The sequence below is a fragment of the Vigna unguiculata genome, chromosome 8 (assembly GCF_004118075.2).
Source record: "Vigna unguiculata cultivar IT97K-499-35 chromosome 8, ASM411807v1, whole genome shotgun sequence".
NCBI classification, from domain to species: domain Eukaryota; kingdom Viridiplantae; phylum Streptophyta; class Magnoliopsida; order Fabales; family Fabaceae; genus Vigna; species Vigna unguiculata.
Window position 1 is genome coordinate 35,274,314 of NC_040286.1, and position 13,341 is coordinate 35,287,654.

At 27.6% G+C, this 13,341-nt stretch overlaps 1 protein-coding gene across 2 annotated transcripts; it reads left to right on the forward strand.

The window, feature by feature from the left end:
- Positions 1-906: 906 nt before the first annotated feature.
- On the forward strand, positions 907-5,365 carry LOC114193871 (hydroxymethylglutaryl-CoA lyase, mitochondrial-like). 2 transcript variants are annotated; one of them, XM_028083838.1, is made up of 10 exons: positions 907-1,031; positions 1,705-1,759; positions 2,171-2,362; positions 2,503-2,692; positions 2,791-2,970; positions 3,194-3,274; positions 3,345-3,508; positions 3,955-4,091; positions 4,301-4,416; positions 5,074-5,365. In XM_028083838.1, the coding sequence occupies exons 3-10, from the start codon at positions 2,196-2,198 to the stop codon at positions 5,317-5,319; spliced, it is 1,281 nt and encodes a 426-aa protein (XP_027939639.1). In that variant the 5' UTR covers positions 907-1,031; positions 1,705-1,759; positions 2,171-2,195; the 3' UTR covers positions 5,320-5,365. The 2 variants fall into 2 exon arrangements, with proteins under 2 accessions (XP_027939639.1, XP_027939638.1); XM_028083837.1 differs by lacking the exon at positions 1,705-1,759 and having other exon boundaries at positions 909-1,031.
- The last annotated feature ends 7,976 nt before the right edge of the window (positions 5,366-13,341 follow it).

Genomic DNA, 13,341 nt, shown 5'->3' on the forward strand with positions numbered 1-13,341 from the left:
TTGTAAGACTGTATTAATATATTGTGTACACTGGATTATCTGTTTTGGAACTATGATGAAACTCCCTATTTTTATTAGTTTTAAGCTGTTAAAATTGGGATGTTACATTAACAACCTTTTTGTATAATGTTAATTATTTTAATTAATTGATACATTTCAAAACAAAAATATTTTCTTTTTCTTTAGAAATATAACTGTAATTAAAAAAAGAGTAAGAAAAATAGCTATACTTTACAACACATTTGACTTCACTATTGTTATTAGAATAGAATTAAGTAGTGATACAGGATAGTGATCATTATTCTAGGATATTGAAATGAAAACCCTAAATATGCTACTTTTTTTATAATTTTATATATTGAATTAATTATTACTTTTAATATAATTGTTACACTAAATTTTAAATATTAATAATATATTTACATTTATTGATATTACTACAATAAACTAAATATGTATTAGTTGTAACATAATAGAAAAATCCATCATTTATTAATGAACAAGGATTTTTTAAAGAGGGTGACAATTTTTTCACTCAATCTATGCATATGGTTGTGAAAATATACTAAAAGTATGTTTAGATAAATTTCTCTAAAAAAGCATTTTCAGAGAGAAAAAGAAAAACTTTGGTATAAAGAAATTGTTGTAGTTTAGCAAAAGTAGTTTCACTTTTAAGTTTGAAGTGTGCATAAAGTTTTGTCTCATTCATAAGAATTGTATTCAACTGAAGGAAGAGTGTGAGCTATGAAATAAGTGTTTTGTAAAGGAAAAAAAAAAAAGTGATTCTTTTCAAAGCAATTCTTTGTATCAAAGACACCTTTGTTTATTCAAAAACCTTAGTGACCTAACCTAACTAGTGACCTAACTACCAACTGAAAACTTGTTCTTCTTTCTCTGTCTTCATTCAATTCAAATAATCAAATAAAAAGTCAATGTCATTTCCCTTTGTTCCTACTCTTCTTCTTCATCTACCTCCTCTTCCTCTTTCAATTCTCCCCAATTTCTTGGTTTTCCTCTCTACACTTTTTCAGGTCTGTTTGTTTCCCATTTTCTATTTTCTTCCCCCTCATATGAACTTGCCAAACAAACTCTCAAAATTACAAGAAAAAACATAAATTTGTCTTCTTCTGGGTTATTCATTGAGCATGGTTGTTTTCCATTGAATGCCCATTTTTCGAAGTTTAATTTTTTTGTGGAATTGGGTTTCAAGTTTCCACTGAGTTCTTGCTCTAGATTTATTTTTTTTGTCAGCTGTGATCAGCAGCTATTAAAATTCCCAGAAGCATAGTTTATCTTCATGATGATCTTAGAAGGGATGCATTTTCTCATTTATACTCTGCTTTCCATTTAAAAAGGTTTTGATTTGATGTTGAGATACTAAGAACAGAACAAGCAAATTTTTATAACCTTGTGGCTGATTATTATTGGTCACCATTTTTGTGACCATGGCTATCCTTATTTGAATCGGTGGAAAATGAGGAACGAAAATCACTTCAAACGTGCTTTTTCAAAATGCGGAAAGGTTGTAAGTGGAGAAAGAAACTCCTTTACATTACAACCACTAATTTTGGCCCTCATTATTGCACCAAAGCAAGTTGGAAGTGATTTTTTGCCCACTACAATGAAACGAGGATACGAGTATCGAAAATTTGAACATTTCTTCTGTCTAACTCATTTCATTTCCCTCCTTTTCCACATGCTCAGACAAACATTGTCCCCATATGTTTGGATTCACGTTAGATGATTTGCAACCACGTTGGTATGCTGTCTAATGTTTGGATTTACTTGTTAGGATTCATGATGATTTTGATTTTGCTTCAAGAATTTATTTTTGGAACTGAGATAATTATTCAGTTTTACTGCTGACATACTTTTAGAATTAAAACATCTAAACATGAATCATATCACTTCAAAATCAACTGCAACTAACTATGATTCTTTTTTTTTAACTGTTTTTTATATGTAGTAAATGGATTTCTTAAAGGGAAACTTATTTATCTTGCAATTTTAACTGATTATGAAGCAAAATCTCAATCCGGAACAGTATTACTTGCCACTGACTCTCTTTCTGCGAAGATAAATAGAAGCATGATATGCAGATGAAAATAGCTAAGTTGAGTTTGAACAGGTTCTTCATACACATTACTTACTCTCTGATATCTTTTGGTAGCTCCCTTTAACCCAACCACTTCACCATGTCAAGTTTGGAGGAACCACTTGGTCTTGACAAGTTACCAAGTATGAACACCATTGATAGGATTCAGAGGTTCTCATCTGGGGCTTGTCGTCCCAGAGTAGAGAATTTGGGCATGGGAAACTGCTGGATTGAAGGACGAATTTGCAGCACATCTAACAGCTGCAAGTGAGTCATATATTGCAATTCATGCTAGAGACTTGAGACATTTCATTGCTTTACAATTCAACTTTTATCACTTTCATTGTATATATAGTCTTTGATTTTTACCTGCCTACTATATCATAGTACCTTGTATCTTTATGTAGTGAAGATGATGAAGAGACATTCCCATGGAAAAGACAAACAAGAGACTTATCCCAAGATAACTCCTTCACTCAGAAGACTATGACCAAAGGGAGGAAATCAATGAAATTTGGGATGACTGATGATTCATTCTCTGATAGCCAAAGCAGTCCAAAATGCTATACCAAAGATTTGCAAGGTTTGGCATATAAGGTAATTCAGTGGCTGCTGTATTGTTTTCAGTGTTCTTTATTCAAGTTTTCAGCTACCCCTCTTTGTTAAATTTTTAATTGGATAATGGCTTGATGCAGTTTCTGAACAATATACCAAAGTTTGTTAAGATAGTAGAAGTTGGTCCAAGGGATGGATTACAAAATGAGAAGAACATTGTGCCTACAGCTGTAAAGATTGAATTGATTCATAGACTAGCTTCTACAGGGTTATCTGTTATTGAGGCTACAAGTTTTGTGTCTCCCAAATGGGTCCCTCAGGTACAACTGTTTTACCTTATTTGTGCTAAATTGATATTGATGATTTTAAAGAGTGTTGGTTGAAGTAAATTTGTACCAAAGTGCTTGTATCTGAAATTAGTTCTCAATCTCATGGATCTCGTGGCTTCTGTTGGATAAAAGTCATTCAATTGTACAATGTTTGAATATCTTGCATTGAACAAAAGCTAATGACTTCAATTACGTTTCTTTCTTTATCTTATAGTTGGCTGATGCAAAGGATGTAATGCAAGCGGTAAATAACTTAGGAAGCATCAGAATGCCAGTTCTGACCCCTAATTTAAAGGTACAAATATCTTGATAAAGCCATAAACCATACGATTTATATTCAGATCTCTGACATGTTACATTTGTAGGGTTTTGAAGCTGCAGTAGCTGCTGGTGCCAGAGAAGTTGCTGTTTTTGCATCAGCTTCTGAATCATTTTCAAAATCCAACATTAATTGTAGTATTGAAGAAAGCCTTGCTCGTTACCGAGCTGTTATTCGTGCTGCTAAACAACTCTCAATTCCTGTTCGAGGGTATGCCTTTATTTTTCTTCTTAATCATTCTAAGATTACATCATAAGATATCACTGTCTGCTTCAATATCTGCAATGGGTAAAACCTTGCAAAAGGTGGCAAGGTCAAGGTCAATGTCCACTAGTTGGATGCATGAAAGTGTCATATTAGTTGATATTGTAGATTTTGCTGACACAACGTTCTTTTGTTGAGAATAATCTAAATGTGAGTCTATGTCATATATTGAGTAAAAATGACTGACAAAGTCAGACAAATAAGAACAAAAACCAATAAACCTGTTGTCTTGAGATTTTGCGTTAAAAGTGGTGACAATCCCTTAAATGAGTTGGACTTATGTCGCATATATATAATCTCTTCTTAATGAAACTCCACAAAATAAAAACCTTCACTTTTTCTATTCTCTTATTCCATATGACAATCAATTTCTTTATATTGAAACGTGATAGGTATGTATCATGTGTTGTTGGATGCCCGGTAGAAGGACTAATCCCTCCCTCAAAAGTGGCATATGTTGCTAAAGAACTTCATGATATGGGTTGCTTTGAAATCTCCCTCGCTGACACAATTGGAGTTGGCACACCAGGTAACAACTTAGATGAGTTCTGAACTTTGGAAGTTTGAGCAATCTATGCTTCATAGACAAGATTCTCTATTGTTGTAGACCTTTCTGTGTATGAACTTGATAAGGTGGATGAATGTAAAACTAAGTGTCTTTTTTCTGTCTTTTACTGAGACTTTGTTATTGGCTCCTTGTAAACTTATATTGTGTCATATTCATTGTGTTATATTCAGGAAGTGTAGTTCCTATGCTTTTGGCTGTGATGGGTGTTGTTCCAATAGAGAAACTAGCTGTCCATTTCCATGACACTTATGGCCAATCCCTTCCAAATATACTTGTGTCCCTTCAAGTAAGTCCTCAACTAAATTGCTTGGTTCGACCTTTCACTGTGTAAAACTTGTTCAGTTTATTACTTGTTTCATTATGATTTTTTGAGAAAGAATAAGCAAAAGGAACACTGGAGTAAATGCATGACAGTAAGAAAAATAGTTATACTTTAGTCCAATGTTATATGGACCTCAACCTCATTACATATGTAACATGTTTGGTTATGGTTGAACTGTACTTTTTATGTCTTAATTATTAATTTGGTCATATTTAAGCCTTTGATTCGGTATTTGAAAAAGACTCAATTGAGTCCTTATTTTTATAAAAAGATTTTGATGTGATCATTCTATTAAATTGATGTTAACATCATTTGGAGGTATCATGTCTCAAAATCTGGGTCTGTCGCGTATTAAAATCTAGGTCATCTTCTACTTGAAAGGTGCCATGTGTTAGAATCAGATTTTGACACGTGTTAGACCTAAATTTTGACAAGTGACACTTCTAAAGAGTATTAACACCAATTTAACAAATCAGACGACATCGAGTTTTTATACAAAAATAACGACTGTATTGAGTCAAAAACAAATATAAGGAACAAACTACAGAGATCAAATTACTAATTAAACCTTTTTTTTTTTGGCACCGTGAAGAAAAGGAATAATGATTTATTTGTGAACAGATGGGGATTAGCATAGTGGATTCGTCAGTTGCTGGGCTTGGTGGGTGTCCATATGCTAAAGGAGCTTCTGGGAATGTTGCGAGTGAAGATGTTGTGTACATGTTGAATGGAATTGGTGTGAAAACCAACGTTGACCTTCCAAAACTTGTGATGGCTGGTGACTTTATCAGCACCCATTTGGGAAGGCCTTCAACTTCAAAAACTGCCATTGCCTTCAACCGAGTCACAACTGATTCATCTTCTTAAGAGTTTATCACTAAAGGAATTTACATTATCATGCTTCAACTACTCACACTTCACCACTGCATTTGCATACATATATTATGTTCCTTTCGTCTTCTGCAACAACATCTTCACTCTGGAATCACTTCCAAGTAAATAATTAATTTAGTCTTTGAAATTATATTTTAGTCTCTAAAACTAAATGAAAGTAAAAACAAAAGATCAAATGTACGAAGTTAAAAGGATCAAATGTGTTAATTAATAAAAATAAAAGGAAACTGATATATGAAGTGTACCTTTAAAAGATACAAAATATTATAATGTTTAACTGAGAGAACGAGGTCAACACAATTCTCAAGTTATATATTCCAATTTTTCTGCATGTAGGCCATGCTTTTTTCTTTTTCTTTTTTTCTTTTAAGAAGAACATTTTATTTTTAAATTTCTACAACAAAGTTGTTAATTATGTAGAAAAATTCAAGCTAGGGTTCTTTAAGTTAAACTTTAGAAAAGCAAGAAAAACATAGTTACCCCTTTTACGAGCATGCTGATAAAGAAGTTTTAATGTTTGACAGTGTTGGTGTTTTTGAAATACGAAATTGTAGTTTGTGTCATTGTGTGATGATGTTCTTAGTAGCTCGTGACAACAGGAATCTGACAACACTCATAGGATGATTTCATCTTCCTACGTATCATGTCAATTCTAAAATAATAATAATAATTCAAAAACTGCATGCCCATGCCATCATGCTGCAAAATTTACCATGCAAATTCAAATTATCTGTATAACACTCACAAAACTTAATTATGACATTATCAAACACAAAGCTAATAAGTCATGATGATGAGGGACACCACTACTCTCAAAGTTCAACTTAGCAAAATCATCATCTTCTCACCCTGTTAAGTCTTCACTCACAAGAGACACATTTTCTTCTTCTTATTCCTTTTTCTTCTCTGTCAAAAGATTAAAAAGAAAAAAACATGCAATTTGTTGAGTACATGAGGCTATGATTAAGGCAAGGAAATAAATTGGTGCACAAGCAAAATGAAATAATGAAGGTTTCTTTTTTGCTTTTCTTTTGGTTCCCTTTTTTACCGGTCAAAGCCATGGCTCCCCTTTACCATAATTGGAATCTCAAATGCTTCTGCTTAGAATAAATGACATGATTTATTCATCGCTCATGGCTCCTGCAATGCATGGGACCTTTCGTCTTGTAAGAGGCAATCCTAGTGTTGCTTCCATTCCGAAATTGCAGTTATTTAATGAGTTTAGATTCTTTACTGATTTTTTTTTTATGTTATCTTCTGCTGAGTATTAAAAATACATTATGTTGATATTTTAAATATTTTTTTAATAGATTTTAAAACGTCAAAATTAGTGGTCAGTGTATTATGAAGACACAGTAAATAAACAACACAACAAAATTCACTAGAGAAACCAAATTTATTTTTTTGGAGTAGTATATATATATATATATATATATATATATATATATATATATATATAATCACAATTTTTCGATAACCATAACTATAGAAAAAGAGGTCAGAATAGACTATAACCATATATGAACAAATATAATCCATCAATAATATCATATGGTGAACAAATTCAAATAATTAGCAAAGTAAGTATTAAATGAATTTGGTTTCTCTACTGAATTGACAATATAGTGTTAAGGGTCTTTATTTTTATATATTATTTAACTTTATTTATTCTATCTAATGTGAGACTTTTTGACTCACACTTGAACTATTTTCAACAATTATTGCTATATTCAAGATTAAGTTTTATTATATTTGTTTTTACTTTAAATTTTTTGAAATAAAATTATTAAGATCAATTATTGAATTTGATGTATCTTTTCTAAATCTCCTTTTCGATTAATGAAAGAAATTATGATTTATTTATCGATAAGATTTAATAGTAATATATTCGTAGCTACAATTTGTAAATAACATTACCTAGAAGATATTTACCTACAAATATCATGTCATAATCGAACTCTAAAACAGATATAAATCAAATGTAATAATTGATGACCATGTTATTTTGACGAGTTTGAAGTCGAAATTATATTTTTTATTTTGACTAAAAAATATATGAGTTATACATTTACTTTGTTCTAGTTTTTTATTGTCATATGTCAATATAATTTCAAGGAAAATTTATTTATAACTTATGGTGTTACTTTTTAAAAATCCGTGATAATAATTTTACCCGTCAACTAATTACATGCAGAAAATAAGAGTATATTTGCAATGTATAAAAGGGTATTATTTTATGGTGACTTATCTTGAAATTGGTGAAAAAATATATCTAATTTTAAAAACTCATATTGAGTTAGTATTTTTTATAAGAGCAGCTCCATGTGAAAACTTCTAGATACGTTTGTGTTTCATTCTAAGGGCATGGGAAAGAATGACATGTCTCTGCCATGTTCATCAATTCCATTTTCCAATAGAGAGGTTACAGAAATTCATGTTTAGATCCTAGTGAAATATATATACTAAGTGTTATAAAAACCATGGCATCACATTCAACTAAATTGAAAAGGAAAAAGCTTGTAATCTACAAAAGTAGATTTTTCAGCAAAATTTGTGTCAAGTTGTTCTTGTCTTAAAGCCAAGGGGGGCATTCACCAAGGGAGTAAAACAAATATAAAAATGGCCACAACCAAAAGCCATGAAAGTTTCCACTTTTGTAAAGTGAGTAAAGACAACATCATTCTTTGTAAGAAAAAGATTCATGTGCTGGTTATTAACACTTTCATCGCTTATTTGTCAAACCCCTCACCAGTTTGACCAAATTATATCTTTCTACTGTTCAATCTCAGAAACAAAAATAAAGTTATATGTACACAGAAGTTGTTCTTGTTACTTATATTGTTCAATTTCTTCTGTTCTTGTAACCTGTATACATGATGAGTTTCTGCATAATTGTGCTCACATCACAGAAGATAAAAGAACAACACAATCTAGTGATGATTTATTTGATAAACTGAGTTAGATAGATATGCAATGATATTATTGAAGTTCAAAGCTCTCTCTCTCACACACATTCATGCAGTGAAAAATATTGATACATGAGCCATAATAAGTGATCACAGGAACATTACCTAAGCTCCAACAAAAATAGCAAAAGCTCTCTCTCTCCCTCTCTCTCTGGTCCATAGTTGTTTCCCAAGTAAAAAAGCATCCAAACACATTCTGCTACATATTTATTTATTTATTTGCTTCTAGGCACCAACCCCTATGCTATGCTATGCACATTCATTGACTCACACCTCTCATTCATTCACGATCCTCATTTTCAGAGCTCACACTTCAAGGTTCCTCACACCATAGCAAAAAGGGTCACCCTCCTTCAAAATCACAACTTTACTTCCCTTCCCTTCTTCTTCTAACCTTTATTTTTTCTTTCTGAGTGTTTCTGGTGACACCCTTTTTCAATCTGATCCTAAAGAACCTGATTTTGTTTCTTACTTTACCGGGTTTTGAGCCAATTATAAGCTTTCCATGCACCATCTGTTCCTAACTGAGAGCATGAGGTTGATGACTCTACTACCTTGTTTCTCAGTCCTACTGCTGATTCTGTTCTTCTCCATATTCTCTTCCTCTGCTGCTGAAGGTTATGCAGAATCTCAAAGCCTTGCAAGTGAACCTTTGTCAAATCTCAGTCATAAAGGTTCAAGACTGAAGAATAATGGTGAAGCTGTTCTTGGTGATGAGAAAAGGATAATCTACACTGGTCCTAATCCTCTGCATAACAGATAAGTGCAGGATTTTAGTTCTAAAGGGTTTTTTTTTTTTTTTTTGTTTATTTTGAGTTCTCTCTGTAATTTGTATATATACATATATAGGTTTTTTCTTTCTTTCTTGTCTTGTTCTTTCTGCCATTTCTTTTCTTGTGAGAATCTGTGACTTATTTTTCGTAGACCAGTTTCTTCTGGTGTATTGTCAATAACAATGTGTGAGAATGTTATGTTACAATTCAATATCAAAGAAGAGAAAATTGGCTGATTGGTTTTTAATTCCATAATTCTTTTGGACTGAAGTTTAATTTCTGTGTACAGAAAGAGAATGGGAAGGATTTTTCTTTTTTATGTTGTTAACTGGTCATTTTAATTGTAAATTTTAAGCGATTATGGTTAAAAAGTTAACAGAATTATCACAAATGACAATTCCTGGTTAGAGACTATGAAAAAAATGTGCAAGTTCATGTATTACTCTTTTTTTTTTTACTCTTGGAATAAATGCAAAAAAAAAAAAGAAAAAAGAAAAGGAGATGCAATGTTTGCATCATTAATATCTTAGTTGCACATTAATAGATACCAGCATCAGATAAGATATGTATTTGATAAGATTCGTTTTATTTTAGAAAATATAAGATACGACTACAATTGATAAATTATTAATAAATATTATTTAAATTGAATATGTTATTGTGTTTTTTAAGTATGATTATACTATCAATATTTTATTTTATAATTTATGCTTTTAAAACTGTTGTAATATTTCATTATGTTAATATTTTAAAATTCAATTTGCATCTTATTTAAAAATATTTTATTTATTATAATTATTATTTAAAGTTTAATTTGAAGAAAAAATGATAATTAAAAAATTTAAAAATAATATTGAAATCCATTTTTATGCAAATGTTAAAAAAAGGTAAAATAAAATACTTTTAATAAATTAAGAAAAACTGATTAAAAAATAAAAGATAATATTTAATTTTTTTAATCAAGTTGTTATATTGAATTGTTAACATCAGAAGTAATAATGTAAAAAGTGATAAAATAAAAATCTTTTAATAAATAAAAAATGGGTTGAACATTTGTATTAATAAAATGTTCAATTTTTTGTATTTAATTATTATTGCTTTCGCTTACTAATACATGTAAATTGTTTACAAAATAAATACAAAATATATTGTTTATAAAATAAATATTTAGATTTTATTTTATATCTCAAATTAAATATTACAGACAAATAAAGAGAAAAAAAATATAAAACACATGATTATTTTTAATGTTAGCTTTAACCTATGATATAATAACATGATATTATTAATATAAATTTTTAATTAAAAGGATCAATTTAAAATATATATATATATAATTGGAAATTATGTGAAAAAAATTAAATATATTTTTAATATAAAATGTCTATAACATGAATTTGAATCCGAATTTTATCATTGAAACTAGTCATGTGTACTACTGCAGATGATTTGAAAATAAGGTGCACAAAAAAGTATTCGTATACTTATTTTACTAAAGAGATGAATATAAAACATATACAAAATCAATATTACTCTATGCATCTAAAGGTTAAGAAATTAGTAAGATTAATGGCAGATAATTGATACTAAATATGTTATATACAGTTTTATATAATCAAATCTGTACAAATACGTTTCTAAAAAAACAAACTCAATGGATTATATAATTTAAATTATTATTAATTAGCGAACACACATGCGTGACAGTGTCTATGTATCCGTATTTTTTAATTTTTATAAGATTAATAATATTTATTTTTAAAATATATATAATAAATTTTAAAATAGTTGTTAAATAAAATAATTGTTTGAAAAGATTTTTAGAATAACGGTCAAAAAGATTTAAAAAAAATGGTTACAGAAAAAATAATTATAAAATAATTAATTTTTAAAATAGTAATTAAGGGTAAATTTGGAAAATGAAAAGTGAACAAAAAAAGAATCCCTTTTGTATATTGTTATAGATATTAGATTATATTATCCAAATATCACATCATATTATATTAATAAAATAATTATTTTATTTTTTAAATTAAAATATTTATTTTATCCACCATTGATATTATTTTATTTATTTATAATTTTATTTTACGGAAGATAAATATATTATTCATAATTTATACAATAAATAAAAATCAACATTACTTTATCTATCCAAAAGTATTATAATTTTATATATTAAATTGTATCTTATTGAATCAAAACACCTTCTCAAAGATTTTAATATATTAATATAAATTACTTCTAAAATCAGATTATATTATTCTTAACTTTAAAATATAATTAATAAAAAATGAATAATTTATTTGAAACTTTTTTATTCACAATAAAAATATTAGTTTAAATAAAATATTTTTATATTTATTTTAATTCACACAAAAACTTTAGAGTGCTCATAATAAATACTTCCATTTTATCTTGTATCTCAAATTAAATATTACTGACTTATAGATAACAAATAAGATATAAAATCTAGAAGACATGGTTATATTTAACATCATCTCTAAACTATAAAGTTATAATAAGGTGATAATATTATAATATAATTTAAATTGAAAATACCGATTTAAAATTACAGAAATCATATATATGTCACGTTATAATTTATCATCAATTTCTTTTTATGTTTATATTTTTTTTCAAATTTATTCTTTAAATAAAAACAATCTAAATTAAAATAATTATTTTATTAATACTAACGTTTTTCAAAATTTAACCGTTTTTTAATTTCATTATCTTTTAAACATAATTATTTTTGTAATTATAAAAATATCTATAAAATAAATTAAAATTATTTATAGTAAAGTTAAAAAATTATTTATATATATTCTGTTTTTTCAATATCCACGTTTAATTTTTAAAATTTTTATTTAAATACGGTTTCTTAAGTATAATATTTTCAATTTGACTAGTTTCTTTAACTTAATCACCTTTTAATTATACAACCATCAATAAAATAAATAAAAATTATTATAAAATTAAAAAAATTATTTATAATAATAACAATATATCTATATATAAATAAAAAATCACTTTTTTGTGTTTATATTTATTTTTTATTTTATTTTTAAATTAAAACAATTATTTTATCAATTTTATACTTTTTTAATTTTTTTAATTTGACATTTTTTAAATTTAACCACTTTTTAGTTATAAAACTATTTATAAAATAAAAAAATTATCTATATAAATTATTTATATTTAATTTCATAGTTATTATTATCATAATAATAATAATAATTTTGTTATCAAAATGACAACATGGAAGTTGCTTATTTGTGAATTTATATAAAATAATTATAATCGTGTTAAACATATTGTTTATTCTTATCTCTGAAAATGTTTCTACTCCACTCAAACACGTTCTTTCCTCTAAAGTATGTGTGTGGTTTATAAAATAAACACAAAACAAATAATAGGTTTACATATTAAAAAGTTAAATGCAGGTAGTTGAAACTAAAAATATTATAGTTGAAGATACTCGAACTTTATCTTATTTTATATAATAACTGTTTCTAAAAACACATCTATATATTGCAATATCAATATACTTAAAATTAAATCTTTGTTTAGATAAGTTATTATTATTAACACATCAAGTAGTTAATAAATAAGAGTTTAGATTCATTAATATTTGTATATTTAAAATATCTTTCCCAAACTGTTATGATATAATAAAACATAATTTCTTAGGAGATCATTTATGTTATCTCTAGAATTATCTTTAAGAATATATAAATTTTATCTTTATTTATGATAAGGTTCTCAAAAACTATATATTCACATCTAAGGTGAACCAAAACTCACATTTAACATCTCAGTTCATAAAGTTTGGAGATTTTGCCTCCCTTGCTTCTTAGTCAAAAGACATTTTATTCTGGGTAAGAACAATCTAATAATTTTTACTATTTCAATTTGTTTTTCATCCAATGTTTGAAAGCTATAATTCAGTTATCTGTAGTGTTCATCATTTAATTTAGTTGTTGAGTTATTCTAATATTTTTCTCAAACTATTGATGCATATGACTAGTTGCTTGACTTTTTCGTCTTCATTGCTAATAATCCTTTGAATTTTCGTTTGTTGTGTGTAAAGCAAAACTGGGTCCTTTAAAATCTGTAAAATATATTTAAAATTCAATTTTTTTATTTTTTATTTTCTACCATCCAAAATTTACATTCAAGTTTACATATTTAAAATTTAAAAAATGTTTTTTTAAAAGTGACAAGATGGTTGTTTATTTGATCGGAAAACAAAA